The 15,228-nt window shown below is 44.3% G+C and overlaps 1 protein-coding gene across 5 annotated transcripts in view; it reads right to left on the bottom strand.

Annotated features, from left to right (window-relative positions):
• Positions 1-6,317: 6,317 nt before the first annotated feature.
• The window catches only part of LOC105566677, a 401,439-nt gene continuing 392,528 nt past the window's right edge, over positions 6,318-15,228 (bottom strand). For all 5 annotated transcript variants that reach the window (XM_012020872.1, XM_012020874.1, XM_012020873.1 and 2 more), the window contains one exon: positions 6,318-10,047. In XM_012020872.1, the coding sequence (XP_011876262.1) occupies positions 9,868-10,047 (180 nt within the window). In that variant the 3' untranslated portion in view covers positions 6,318-9,867. The remainder of the gene's footprint in view (positions 10,048-15,228) is intronic.

The following is a 15,228-nucleotide window of genomic DNA, read 5'->3' as shown; positions in this document are numbered from 1 at the left end:
CGTAGATCGATACGAATTGGACCATCGGGAGCGTCCATTTCGCCTAACTAAAGCTACACGGTAATAATAAATCAATATAAAGCTTTAATCTATCTCTACTTTATTATCAAAGAAACATATGTACATTTGGATTATTTGTTCGTTCCGTATAATATAACTCGGAGTGACTACTTTTCCCCGATGTTGCAATAAAACAAGTGTAACATAGACGACAAGAGGTAGGGTCTAGGAAGGGAGACGGTATGGTAATAACGTGTAATATGCAGAAACACACGTGTTAATGCTTTCGGCGTGTTCACATTTATTCAATAGAAAAATCAAAAAGTACAATAATGATACGGCGACGCATAAGTGGCCACCGTCGCAAATCGACGTTGCGTAACGTTATGATATATCGATAACTATATAAAAGTGAAAAAATCTGTACAATGAAAGACATGCGGGTAGCGGAGAGATGTCCCCGTCCCTTTGCGAACTCCCAATGGTCGACGTCGCGCCTCGAAGGCGCCGTGTCACGAGAGAAACGAGCGCGAAAGGGAGAGAAGAACAAAAGTGTAGTCGAGTAAGTCGAGCACGTTGATGCGGCGGCTTCCAAGGCGCTCCATCGACCGGCGGTCGGGCATCGGACGCGAGAGCGATTCGTAAAAATAATCGACCATGGGGAGTGGTAATGTTTACAAAATATTAAGATTACAATGATAATAATAATCGTAATAATGATGAGATATTAATATTAATATAATATTAATAATAATAATATAATAATAAATCCGGTATTGTAATAATAATAATAATAATCTATCAATAGATAATAGATAATAATGATAGACGTTCGCACATAGTACTTAAAATCATACTCAATAAAATTAATAACACGAAAAATTGTCATAAACTAAAATCAAAAGTAATCGATAACATATGGTATATGTAATGACTTATGATAGCACAGCATCGTATGATTAGATCCGCACGCCGGCCACGCATCGGCTCCCCGCTACGCGTATCACTTTCATCGCGTTCGCTTTTGAACTCGTGCGTGACAATCGGGAGCGTCCCTCGGTTTCACGAGAGAAGCCGAGGCGTGTGTACCAGCGATCGCGCGACCGTACATTCGTTTAAAATTAAAAACATCGATATAGCGCGAAAGAGAAGAGGAGGGCGTGAAGAGAGGAGAAGAGACAAGAGGGGGGAAACGACGAGAACAAAAAAAAAAGAGAGAAACGAAAAATAGAAAGGGACGAACGAATGTTCTCAGTATACTGCGTAGATTGTTACGGCAGTCCCCGCTCGAAGAGGCCAGGCAGATACGAGGAGGAACTCGGGCGTTCTGGGCTCTTCTCTACGCCTTGAGAACACTCCCGGGCTGCTCCGCGAGAGCAAGCCCCGACCCAAGCCCCGCGTCTTAAGCCGAAATTTAATTGGAGGCGAGGAGAAACGAAAGAAGAGAGGAGGTAAAGTCGGGAGAAGACGTGAAGAGTGACGAAGAGGGGAGAAGTGGATCGTTATGAAAGAATCAGCACGATCGGGATTAATAGAGGAGACAAAAAAAACTAAAACAAAACAAATCAACAGTATTCTGCTCTCTTTCGCTTACATCTGCACTAAGGAGGGGAGATTATTACATAATACCATATATTTGTATAATATATATCACGTGACCGCCGTACATCTTCCGTCCAATCACTCGCATCGGGATATTCGAAGCAAAACGAAAGATATACATATACATATATATCTAAAAATAATTAAAAAAAACAAAAGAAAAATATACGGACACGCGTATAGCATCAATATATCGCGAAGTATCGATAGAAAAAAAAAAACGAAAAGAAAAAGGACAGCACCTCAAGCGTCGTGCAAGCGCTCGCATCATTTCCCTCCTCATTTATTTGGTCGCTTCTTTGGATTGGTCAGCTGGACGAAAATTGATCGACGAGATGTATTGTCTTTACCGTTACATTTATGTTTTTTTTTCCTCTCATCCCTGTGCGTGTGCACGCACAAAGATCGTATATTTCTTTGACAGTCTTTACGGTCTGATTACGATTGTTCTGTCAGAATTATTTGCAGTCCAGACTCTATCACAAGGCAGCTGCGAGCTTTACATACGACTTGAGAGACCCCCATAACGCTCGTCCTGGTAGAAATTCTAACGGTTAAAATTTCTTCTTTTTGTTATCAAGAGTTATTCTGTTTTTCTCTCTCACTCTCGCTCTCTTTCTCTCGTTATTCCCCTGTCATACGATCTCACGCACGCTCGGTCGATCCAAGTTTCTTCGCTTTCTCTCTCTCTCTTTCTTTCCGTCTGTCGTCTTCTTTTTTTCTTCTCGCAAATAACGAATAGATCGCGGCGGTCTATATGGTCCACGGGACATTTGGCTACAGGTAACGTATTTTGTAGGCATTCGGAGTTTACGAACTTCTTGCTAGTTTAAGTGGAATACGAAAGATTACATAGCGAAGGGATAGGCAAAGGTGGCCCGCCGAGTGTGACTCGCTCGCTACTCGCTTCGATCCGACTTGACTTTTCACAAAATGACGAATAGTACACGCCGCAAAATGTCGGGAGCAAATTTGGCATCGGATACCGTACATAAATATGTGTAAAACGCAGAATATTAATTAACACTTATTGGAATATTTTCCAAGAAAGAGATTTCCCTCAGCAATGAGTAGTGAAAAAGTTGACAATTAAAGAATTCGCCAAGAATAAACGGATATTTGTGTCATGTTTGTATATTTGAGAGCTCAAAATATAAAAATTATAACATGCGAAACGTAAGGAACGGCGCGATCGTGCGAGTTAAAGGATCGGCGGACAAGATTAAATTAGCGACACACATTTCGAACGAGTCACCCCGGAAGGCCCGTAGAAAAGCGGGGTTTTCCAAGTGGCACGCGTCAAACGATCGATCTATCAATCTCGGAGCCGTGGGCCACTGCTGCGTGTCCCAGCGTACTCCGCTAAGGAGAACAAAACCGTGAGCGACGGTTGGCACCTGACTGTGGCTGGAGCGACAGAATAATCGCGAATAATTCCCTTACTTCTAAACACGAGTACTACTACACATCCGAAGAACGTACAACAGTCAATTTATGGCAAACATATACAGTCTGAGCAAATAAAATTTCTCATAAGGTCTTAGACGATTATAATAGTACTAAGGGCAAGTGTATGTCCATGTATGTTACGTGTATCGTGTAACTGTATATGTATACGCGTGTATGCACGCATGTAATTATGCGTACAGCGAGTCCTCGCTTCGATACATGCATTTTCATTTGAACCGGGGCCCGCGCACTCGCCGCGAGAGCGCGAGAAGAGCCGCCGATCGGAGGGGAAAGATCGCGATCGATCGTGGCAAAGTCCCGCCCCGGTTTAAATGCTGCTGCAAAGCATCAAAATGTCTTCCCGCGCATTACTACAATAGTTCATTACTGTTAGAGATGACGTTTTGTGGAGACAAGTGCGTCAGACGCGACCGTCTCTCCGTCTCGCGCTGGGCAATATCCTGCAGGGGCAGTCCTGTCAAAGGACCTGCCATCACAGCGAGCGAACCCGAGAGAACCCTCGCCCCCGATGCTTTCGAACTCGGTACTTCGGGATCACGTTTACAGAAGAGGTGAGAGAATCGCGGGAGGAAGGGGGGGTCAATCAATTATTTAAAACAAAAAAAATATATATATTTGTAAATATATATGTTTATATGTATATATATATATATTTATATGTATGTATGTAGAGGGGAAAATCTCGATCTTAGAAAATATGCGTTAAACAAAAATACACGAATCTCAATGGTTGGTCCGATAAGACTAGTCGATTATCTCTTTACAGCGCCGGGGAGTTTGAGACTTCGCTTTTATACGTTTTGCGACGAGTATAATAATAGAAATAATAATAATCAGTAAGAATAATAATCTGTGATCGTGTTATATAGGTGATTACTGAGTGCGAACGCAGCGATGAAGTTTTCGTTGTTATAAACCTAGCTATTCGAACAAGATCGCTACAACAACGTCGTTATCCCTCGTCTTCCCTCGCGTCGGAATATAATGTTTATCTCTCTTTAACCGCTTAACTCTATCTTTAACTAACTGAGGTACGGCCAATCGAGCGCCGATGCCGTTCGTTTTGACGAATCGTGTTGAGAGAGAGGAGAAAACTCGGGAACGAGATGTATGAGAGAGAAATAGGTTTCTTGCACGCGGACGGGCGGAAACGAACGGCGTCGGCCGCTGAATTCGCCTAACAATCGATACCTCCGGGAGATCATATGAAAGATTCATTAAGATGTACTTATAACGTTACTTTTACAAACTAACGCGCGCGCAAACGCGTACTATAAAACTGAAGAGAAAAAAAAATGAAGAACAAAAAACCAGAACAAGGTGGGAAAAAGAAAGAAATGCAAAGAGAGAGGTGCAACCACAGTTATAGTCGCGAAAATACGTTAGATCGTGTCTCCGAAAGTTTTTTTTTCTTGTTCACGGAAAGGGGGGAAAAGGATATATCATAGTAGTGATTATTCTTTATAATAATCGGATATTTCATTAATAATTACGAGATCACAGTGACGCTTTGACGCGCGGGGATCTCGGATGGGCGGGCTGCATCTACCGCTGGTCCTTTCTTTCACTTTTTTTATTTTTTCGTTTAGACTTCACGCTCGAACGTATCGCGAATTGCGAACGCGTGCCGCAGACTTGTCCCCTTGAACGCAAGAAGATCCTCGAGAAGACCGCTATTCTCGTGTTTTCCTACGTCGTGTGCGAAAGTGTGCCTAAATTAATCCCCGTGTTAAGCTCTCGAGTGAGCGTATCAACAGCCTGCCCCCCACGATCCGCATAGTCACAGTTACAGCTTATTTCCCACCTTCGACCTACGTCCGTCAACACCCCCCCCCCCCATCAACCACCGAAGAACCATCGTCTCCACATACCCTTAACACCACCTCCCCCCCCCCGTCATACTTTCTCCGGGCTCGCGCCCCTTCGAAATATACAATTCTCTTGATCAGGTTATCTCCCGAAACAGTAATATCCCCAACTATGCCATTTAAAATATATATATTTTATATATATATATATACATATATGTCTTCCATTATATATACCTATACTTTTATATACGTTTATCCATATATCATTACTATACTCTCAGTATGGCTGACTACTACCTAAGTGCTTCTACAGAGCAATTAATTCTAGAAAACGAACAAAAATAGGTAAAAAAAAGAAGAAATGTACCGGGAAAGAAACCGTAGGTCATTACTGCGTTTACGGCCCCGAGGAGAAGCGACTATGTACATGCGCCGTGTTTTCTCACTTTCAATTTTCCTCCGACACACATACACACGCGCGCGCGCACACACACAGAGATACACACGCACGCACACACACATATGTATATATATTGTGTGTATATATCCGCCCCCGGGCCACAAATGGCGGGGGCTCGCGAATTCGCTCTGCCTTTCCCTATCTACGAAGTAAAAGGATTAAATGGCCGCGACCTTTTTTAGGCCGTCTCGCGTCTCGTTTCACCGCGCTGCAGGAAAACGGGAATTTTCCCTTTGGTCGGAATGCAATGCAACAACCTCCACCGAGAAAGAGTTGCCCTCTCAAGCTCGTGGCTCGGCTCCCGCGATACAACGACGAATACTAGCTATATCAAATATGTATACATGATAATCTTGTACCTTTGCGTGCTCTCTCCGTGAAAGGAGCAAGCTGCACAGAGGAAACCCGATCGAAGATTGGAAATTTTACTGGCTGCGGGAAGCGAATTACCGTTGAATCCAGATAAACTTTTCGCGACATTTGCTAAATTTTGACAGCCTCTGACGTTCGGTCATTGGCGCAAATATTAATCGCCGTTGCAGGAGGCAATAGTTTCGAACGAATCAGCAAGGAATTTGTAAAACTGCAACTACAATCCAATTAAGCAAGAAGTCCGTAAAAAAGGGTTAAATAAAAAAATTTTGTGAATTAATACCTATTAGATACTAGCTTTTGAGCCCGCGCGAAGCATGAATCAGATTAGATTTTAGATCAATAACAATGAATCCTTTCTGCCGCTTCACATAAACTTTCTTCCCATCCGTCTTCTAATACTGAAATTTTTTAAAAGTACTAAAATTTTATAAAATTACTTATTTCTCATCTTTTTCTTTTTTCTTTCTAATTTTCAAAATTCTCTTTTTTCATAATATAAGTTACTTTTTTTAAATTCTGCTCTTCATTCTTCTCTTCCTCCTCCATTTCTTCTAATGATTTTTTAATACTTTTCTTTTGTAAATATTTTCTCAAATTATGTCATTCCCCTCTTTTCATTTAATATATGAAAACAGCAACTTATATAATATTTTGTGAGATGAGCAGCGCTCGGCCAGCTTCGCAAAATTCACACAATCGAATATCGATTTCCTATGTATTTTCTAAGGATTTGATTGATTTGTTCTTTAAATTAAACCGTTTGTAATTTTAAAGAACCGTAGTTTTAGATTTTTGTACAAAAAATTATTCGGTTTTCTCGCAACCAGTCTGAAAATTTTTCTAATTTTTCCGTGTTTGTAAAATTGCAACTACAATCCAATTAAACAAGAAGTCCGTAAAAAAGAGTTAAATAAAAAATTTTGTGAATTAATACCTATTAGATATTTTAGTCGCTTTTAGCAGACGTTTAGTTGACAAATTAAAAAATGCAATCAATTATTTATTACGTATTAAAATTACGAATAAATTCACTAAGTGCTTTTCAGGTGGTAATTCAATTTGATCGAATGATGTACGTATTGTTTGATAATAATCCCTATGTATGCGGTAGATTGAACGGTAATCCGCGCTCCGCGGAATTGGATCTGAGGTTCCTGACGATGAGAAATGGCTCGCGAAAACACGACAGAATAAAGCTTTATACGATGTGAAAATACAAAGATTTTACAATCCGCGCGTACATTGAGATTAGAACAACGCGTTGGCTTTCTCGCCGTGTATAAAACGCCCTCCTTACAGCGCGTACGAAATACTCGTATTCCCTTAAATACCTTTGTCTCAACAGTGCTAACTATTTTTTCGTCTTTAGAGACAACGTGTTACGGACACCGACATTATTGACTTTCCACAAAGCCGCTCCCGTTTGGAAGCGTCTGGCGAGGATTTGCTTATCTCGAAATGGCAATAATATATATGTATTCCGCCCGCGCGTATATATTTATCTCAAAACGCGGCCCTATTAGACGGTAGAAAAACGGTATCGCCTACAAATAAATACTATAGACCTACACACTGGAATACTTCGACGGAATAACGTCACGATCATCCTATCAATAGGGAGACAAAGGAAAACGCAATAGACTTGCACTCGGGGAGAAGAGAAAGCGCGGCCCACAGGGACGACTGTACAGCAGCCTCGATAGTTTTGGTCTCGATAGTTTAAAACCGAACGAGAAAGCCCAGGGATATTGTTCTTCTACGCCCTCACTCGTTAGGCTAGCCCTTACGCCGTTTCCTACCTAGAACCCTAAGAGAAATCGCGAGACGAGAAGGCCCGAGTCCGCTCGCCCGTGAAAATTGAGACTCTGGATCGTCGAGCGAACACAACACACGATTCTTACCAATACACGCTAAGTTCGAGATCAGAGATTACGTTACGTCGCGTACACAACAGAACAGTCAGAAGAACTGTCGTCGATAAACATGGAATTGCGAAGCAGGGAAGTGAAACGGAGGGGATCGCGTAGAAGATTGAGGATAGGTGAGTTAGAGCGGGAGAATCGATAGACAGTTTTTGGTCGATAGAAGAAAGAAGACGGAAACGGGAAAGAAGGAAAGAGAAGGATAGACACAAGTTAGAAAGGGCACAGGGGAAAGAAGGAGATGTTCCTTCCGATGTGCCATGAAAGGCGTGTCTCGCCTGTCACGAGGACGCCTACTAATAGCTAAGCTACCGGAGATCATTTGAAAACTGTCCACGGGAGTCGCAGCTAGCCAATCAAGATGCTGCGATCCTCGGCCTATCGATTATCTACTTTAATTATTATAACATCGACTTATTACTGAGTTTTTATTACTTTAGATAAATCCTCTATGCATATACAAGTTTGCTCCCCTGTCTCCATCTTACGTCCTCGCTCGTCCCCTATCCTCTTAACATTTTTGGAATCGTCGCTATCCCTCTCGACGTCTCTTTATATACATATATTCCGCTCACGTGCCGTAGACGTCTGGCGAGGCCGATCGATTGTAAATAACCGTCGATTGATTGTAATTCAGATGAAACAGGTCCGTCGTTAGGCTCTTGATATTGTCAAACGTATTAAAGAAATGTTCGTTGTCTCGTACGGAGGAAATATATAGGTGCCAAGCCTCGCGAAACGTCGTCGTGGCGCGGCGTCGTTAAAAAATCTTGGACAAGAATCGCTCCGTCGACCGCTACCGGTCGGGGAACCGCGTTATCTACAAGCCACATACCGAAAAGTAGTCTTTCTACCTTGGCGAGATCAAGAGAGGGACGGACGCGCGAAGAGAAGACAGAGAGAATTGGGGGGCGTATGGTCCGCCCTCTCTCTCGCTCCCATATAATCACACTACTTTATTTAATTCTCTTTATTTATCCGTAATGAGATCATCATTTGATTATTGGGTTTAATCCTCTTTGGATCTCGTCCTTAGTTTCCCCCGTCACCCTTAATACCTCCCTCCTCGTGTCTCGGGTCCGATCGCCACATAATACGCAATTCGATTACTCTGGCCCGGGTTATCTTTCCCACTTCCCGCCCCGCCTCTTAAAATCCCGTCCTTCGACCTTCGCCTACGAACTCGCAGGGCGAACTATCGGCACGAACGAATAGCGCTACGTACGAAAATAGCTCCTGCATCGCGCGAGAATGCACTTGTACTTCGACGTCGCTGTTCCGCCGTTGCTAACCCTTCGCCTCGTCACCCGCGGCAATCACAGTCACAATTTATCGACAACACGCAATTCTCGACAGATAGCAATCAAGTTAATAGATAGGATCGATTCTCCGGTCGACATCGATTATTAATCAATAGACAATAATTAAGAACTTTTTTTTTGGAATCTCGTACTCAGGTTTCCAATTAAAGTCCTTTTTATATAAATTTTTTTACCCGTTCGTCCCTGGGGAGGGACGAATACATTTAGTAGAGAGCAACTCGTCAACTCAATCATTATTATCATTTTTCAATTATCACAATTGTCAATATAAAAATTCTTATAAAATCAATCCATTATCATCATTATCAATTATCAACTATGAGATAAATCAATTATCGTCGATTAATCATCGATTACCGATCATCAAATTAATAAATTGATCCAAGTCATAAATCATAAAGGAATTAGAAGCACGCCGCAGAAGCAAATAATTATCACTACTTTCATCATCGTGATCAAATATATCAATATATTATATGCAGTCGCATGGTCCCTCAGGAACCGTTCAAAGTCGATCAAGCGCATTCTCGCGTAGCCGCGCAACGCAGACGCGAAATACAAAGACGGACAATATAAAATTATAATTGTATTATCGGAGTGGATGTTGAAACAAGATAACGGCTCGTCTTTCCAACGCGCTCTACCTCGATTAAATCCATTATCCGATCACATAGAGAGATCCGGAGTATGCGCCATGTGGACTGCCTCCTCTTCCTCCTCCTTCTCTCGAGACGATCCGTCTAGAGAGGATTCCACACAGGACGTCCGCGATCGCGGACAAGGAAAGGAGTTGCTAGCCGTCCATTCCATCTTAGTTAGTGGCCCCCAATGTCGTTCCAGTTATCGGCGCGATCGTCGATCGAGCCCACAGGATCATCCAGAACGGTTGGGCGAGACCGGCGCGTCTATCGTAGGCGGGAGACGAGTCTCCAGCCAAGGTATAGAGCTACCGTTGCCCAAAGGGTCTCTCGCAGCGGCGTCGGAATCAACAGCGATAGCAGACTGTCGGTGGACGACGAGTTGCTGTTGCGACCGTTGGACAGGCCTGGACCGATCATCGGTAGTGGCGATTTCTCGATATCGGACTGCAACAATAAACAGCGACATCGATCGTTCAGTATTGCTTGACATTCTTGTTCGCGATTTTAACGAAGTGAGACATTGCTAAAATACAGATCACTGTGTGTGTGTGTGTGTGTGTTAGTCTTAAAAATAATAAACCATTACATATATAAAGCAAAGATGTATCGAAATCGCATACAAAGCACGTAAAAGCAAACTAAATAGATGAAATGCAATGGTATTAACGGTTAGGTCGCAATGCCGTTAAACGTCTCTGTGAAAAGAGATATCCAACCGATAAACGCAACTGCGATTCTCTCGCAAAGATTTGGCGAAAACGACTCGTCGTAAGTTTCTCCTCGTTTGATCCGGTAGCAGATCCGGGGAGTCGGGGAATTGTACAGGAAGGAACAACGGTCGACGCGCGGGGTTAAGGTTCCTAATTGGGAATGTCCTAATTGGACGGAATTACCGACGATCCGGCACTCTCTTGCGGCTAAGCCTTCGGTGGAGAGGAAAAAAAAAAGGAGGAAAACGCGACGCGGTCGTTTTATCGAGTCCCCTTATCCCGGACGAATTTACACGGAGACGACGACGGTGGCGTTCGCGAGGAGGGGAAATATCGCGTCGCTAAAATCTACAACGGGCTCCCTGTTTTCTTTACGAAAACCGTTTCTCGCGCTCCGACCACTCGCGATCCGGGGGGAAAAAAGGTTTCAATTAAAGCCTGCTTATTAATGACACTAATTACCCAATTAACTTCCATTCCGTTGCGCCGAGTGATGCCTACGGCTACTGGTATTAGTGAAATCGCCGCGTGGGATTTCGTGCCGGGAATCGTACAAATCGCTCGCGCGCAAAAACGAATTCCGTTAGGACGTACTTATGAACGATACTTATTACCCAATTAGCTCGCGGTACCTTCGGATAAGGCCGGTATAATGATTCCGCGTATTAGCCGGACCGCGAGGATTCTGCGTTAAAAAAAAAAAGAAGACACGCGAAGTCCTTCATGCGAGACGCTCGTGCAAATTTCCTTGTAAATTCATTTTGCGATAATATCTGTAAAAAAACCCAGTCTTTTATACGAAAAGTTGATCGTAGATTTGATCGTTGAACCGTGCAATTTGATGCCAGTAAATTTACACCGAAATCGATGCATTTTTTCGCTAAAATAGAGAAATAATTTTCAGTCCAGAGCGATACGAGGAACGTAATAAAACATCCATTACAATGACCCAGCCGAAGTCCGAGAAAATTATCGCAGATCTCGACGGCACGCTCTTGTAATATCTCGCGTGAAAGAACGATCTCCTGCCGCAGGACGATTAACTCGGGAGGGTTTCCCTTTGTTTCTCCATTCCGCCCGCCCCCTGTCGACCTTATCTCAGCTTCGACCCGCGACTTCCGATCCCCGTCTCGTCTTAATCCACTCGCCACGACCGGACGTGCAATAATAAACGCCCGGGGAAAGCCCAATCGTCGAGGCGGCGGGCTTTTATGGGATGACCATAATATCTGGGCAGCGTCGCCGGTTCGACCCCACGCGGAAAGAAGAGAGACGGAGGGAGAGAATACATGTTCTCTTACACCCTCGCAATCACGCGCGGGGAAAACATTCGATTCGTCGTTGGCGCGTATAAGCGCGAGAGGAAAGATTATCTCGGATGCGGATAGGGCGGAAAGTAAGAGGAGTAGACGAGAACGTCACATTAAAGGAGAATTATGTGGGAGGGCGCGAGAGCGCTGCCTACGGGAGCGTTCTGCTCGTCAATTAATAGTGTCCCTTCCTCGCCGTGGAATCGCACGTTGACGACCGACACCGGGGGGCGAGAGTCGCCCCGCGAAGGGCGAAGGGACGCGATCAACGTTCGTTAATGTCTAATGCGTACGAGGATCCCCGATCGGCCACCTGCGACAGTAACCGAGAGAACACGAGATAGACTTTCTCTCTCGACGTGTTGTTAGCCTCCGCGCGTATGAACAGCCGCAGAGATATCACCGTGCTAACGCCGTTTTACAGCCCCGCGGTCCGGAAGAGAACGCTCGTTCGAGAAATACGATTCGCTTTGCCCGCGTCGTTCGTGTGCAAATAGAAAATGTTCGTATGAAAGCTATTTCGTGAAAATACGACAAGTGTCTCTTAAGGGGATCCTAAAGCTGGCGAACTCGATCAGTGTCGATAAGATAGGATACGGAATTAAAAACGTCAATTATCGGTGCATTTTTAATTCCAAGTTCACGATGCTAGAATTCGGTCCGAGAAATGTGTAGCCAATCAACTTGCAGCTTTTATGGAATAGCTGCACTTGGTCCAAGTTCTGGCAACGTGGACACAGGCGACAAGATTACAGCCGCGAAATGTTCTTCTAAATTAACGTTTCAGAATGGGATTTTCTTTCGATACAATGCAATAAATTACGGAGGTATATGTAAATTAAACCGCTCATTGTTGCGCACAAAGAAAAGTGCGTCGTCACGATACGCGAGTCAGTCCCTCCGGATTCGAAAAAGAAAGGGGGAAACGAGGTCGACTATCGGTGGTAATAAAAACACTCCGCACAAAAGAAAGACACCGCGGTCGGAAATATACAAAAATGCACGAATACGGATTAGAAAGCAAATTGCAGAAAAGACGCAACGCACTCCGCTTTATGACGAATGAATCGTAAAATGCAAATTTCCCCGTGATTGGCCGTGCTGCCAACCGCAACCAATTCTTCGATACGCATCGCGAAAGGAAAATCAATATATTGTATTGACGCGCTTACGTGCGCGAGCTATCAACGTTTATTAGGTAAAGCAACGTAATAAAAAAAAACTCCCCCCCCCCCCCGCCCCCGATAGATAATTGGAGAACAAAGTAAGGACTCACGCACGCTTGCCTCTCGGTTTGCACATCGCGCAATCCCCGAAATAAATCAATTTACGAGCGGTGGGATAATCGCCGCGCCTACGAGTCAAGCGTAGCGCTCGCGGCGATTTATCGCGAATTGTCGGTCGTCCGCGGGGAAAAAAATAGCGGCAATTACGCACGAGCGGCTTGCGCGAGAGCGCGCGCGCGCGCGCGCGCGATGCGAGCGATTAAACCGTAGAACGCTCCTCTCTCGCTCCTTCTTTCTCGTTCCACCGTCGCCGGAGTCTCGCGGCGGCGTGACAGAGAGGCCTTACGATCGCGAGCGCGCGCCGCGCGCGACTACTGGCAAGATAGATTATTGTGCAACGTAATTGCGCGGTTTGCCGTGGAAACGGCCAATCGCCCGGCTCTAAGGTTTCGCCGCGAAGACCAAGTAAGAAAAAGCCGATGGAAAACAGAAGTTGCGGTCGGCACGCTCGTTCGGTGCGCGCAGTGCCGCTCTCCGCCGTCGGAACGAGCTGCTGCTGCGCCTGTCGCGAGACCGAGGCTCGGCGAAGTAGAGACGGTAGCAAAAGTGCCGTCGAGAACAAGACGTCGCACGCACGCGCGATTGTTCGGGCGATCTTGCTCCTCCCGAGGAAACCCAGGGTGCTTCCCAGCGAGAGACACAATGGGTCGGTTCTTTGTAGCTGCACTGGTCCAGAGTTTATCTTTTTGCTTCTAATGTGCCGGGAGAAAGATGAACTCTCTATGTAAACCGGTGCAGTCGATTCAGCTACAATAGAACAGACTTAAATCGACGCAATGTAAACGGAGAATCGTTTTCATCCTTGTTGAATAATGGCAAAGAACTCACAAATAGATTCAATATCGCCAGTAGTTTAAAACCAACGATATGCCATTCTTCAACCACCTACACTGGCCAGTGTTTTTATTTTAAAAATACGACGTTTCGGTCCCAGACTTGGACCCTTTTCAAGTAATCTGCAAACGTATACAACTCAGCACTAAACATTTTTATATATAAAAAAGTAATTATAATGAAGATAAACCATAAATTTATACACTGCCAAAAAAAATCTGATAGATTCAACCAGTCGTCTGTTAGAAAATGGACGAATCTGAATTCCTTTAGGATTTACCAGATTTGTAGTGAAGTCTAGCAAACTTCTGGTTATGAAATATCTTTCATGGTAAATCCTAAAGGAATTCAAATTCGTCCATTTTCTAACAGACGACTGGTTGAATCTATTACATTTTTTTTCAGTGTACCTATTCACACAATTGTTAGTGATCTCGTATCGTTCGTTTGGCCAATATCGCTACGTTAGCAAGCTGTGTACAAGCCAGCGAGTCATTACACTGTCCTTTATTACGAATTAATACACGTTAAGAATAAATATGGAATAAATAAATAAATAAGCTGACATATTAGTAAAAAAAAATGATTGCACTCTTTGGTTGAAGAGTGCAAAGTCAATTGAAGCTGCACTGTTAATTGTTAAACACGGGTAAAAGTATTAAGAGATGCGTGTTGGACGAGAGATCGGATTGAACAATGGCAAAGAACACTGAAAAAAAAACATTTTTTCGCTACCGCAAGGTAATTATGGGTTGCTAAAGATATTTTGCTGCCGTAACTGGACATTTCTAAAGCAAACGGTATGCTGTCGCGCCTGAATACAATAGGCGCAGCAGCAAAATGTTTAGCTGCCCCACAGCCGTCCATATTTTACAACTGAAATTTAGTTGCAGTTTTTAGCTACACCTTTCTTTCCGTGAACGAAGATAAAGCGATTCACAGTGCCGCCTGTGTGCACATTGCTGGAAAGCACCCTCGGTCTTGCGTTGAAAAACAAGTGAGCGGATAAACAATTTCTCATTATCACCGCATAATATTGTTGCTTACGACCAGTAATGGCCAATAATTAAACGTCGATCACCGCTAATTATCACGGCTATAACTCGCATACGTGATAACTGGCTGCGGCTAGCTCGCGCCGCCGCATTGCAGAAATCACCCGCGACTTTCACTATTTTTCACGAGGCGGCCGCTTATCAAGCGCGGATTATTATTATTACCACTACTACAGGTGTCTCGTTAGAGAGATGCATGGGGTGTTATATAAACTAACGGTGGGCCGCACACGGGGCCCGACGGAGCCCGGCGAAATCGTAGGGGCGCGGCGCGACGATAATTTTCCCCATTTCCAATAAAGCGGTGGGGGGGGGGGGAAACGGCCGCGGCGAGCGGGTGTTTCCGCGAGTGCTGCGCGTGACAAAGCGTTATAAATTGGCGCGCAGGTTACGCGCAGTAGCGCGGCGGCCGCGTTCCGCGAGAGGATAG

This window comes from Vollenhovia emeryi, unplaced genomic scaffold (genome assembly GCF_000949405.1).
Source record: "Vollenhovia emeryi isolate VEMERY1.0 unplaced genomic scaffold, V.emery_V1.0 DF939143.1, whole genome shotgun sequence".
NCBI lineage: Eukaryota > Metazoa > Arthropoda > Insecta > Hymenoptera > Formicidae > Vollenhovia > Vollenhovia emeryi.
This window is presented reverse-complemented; position numbering and strand designations above follow the sequence as displayed.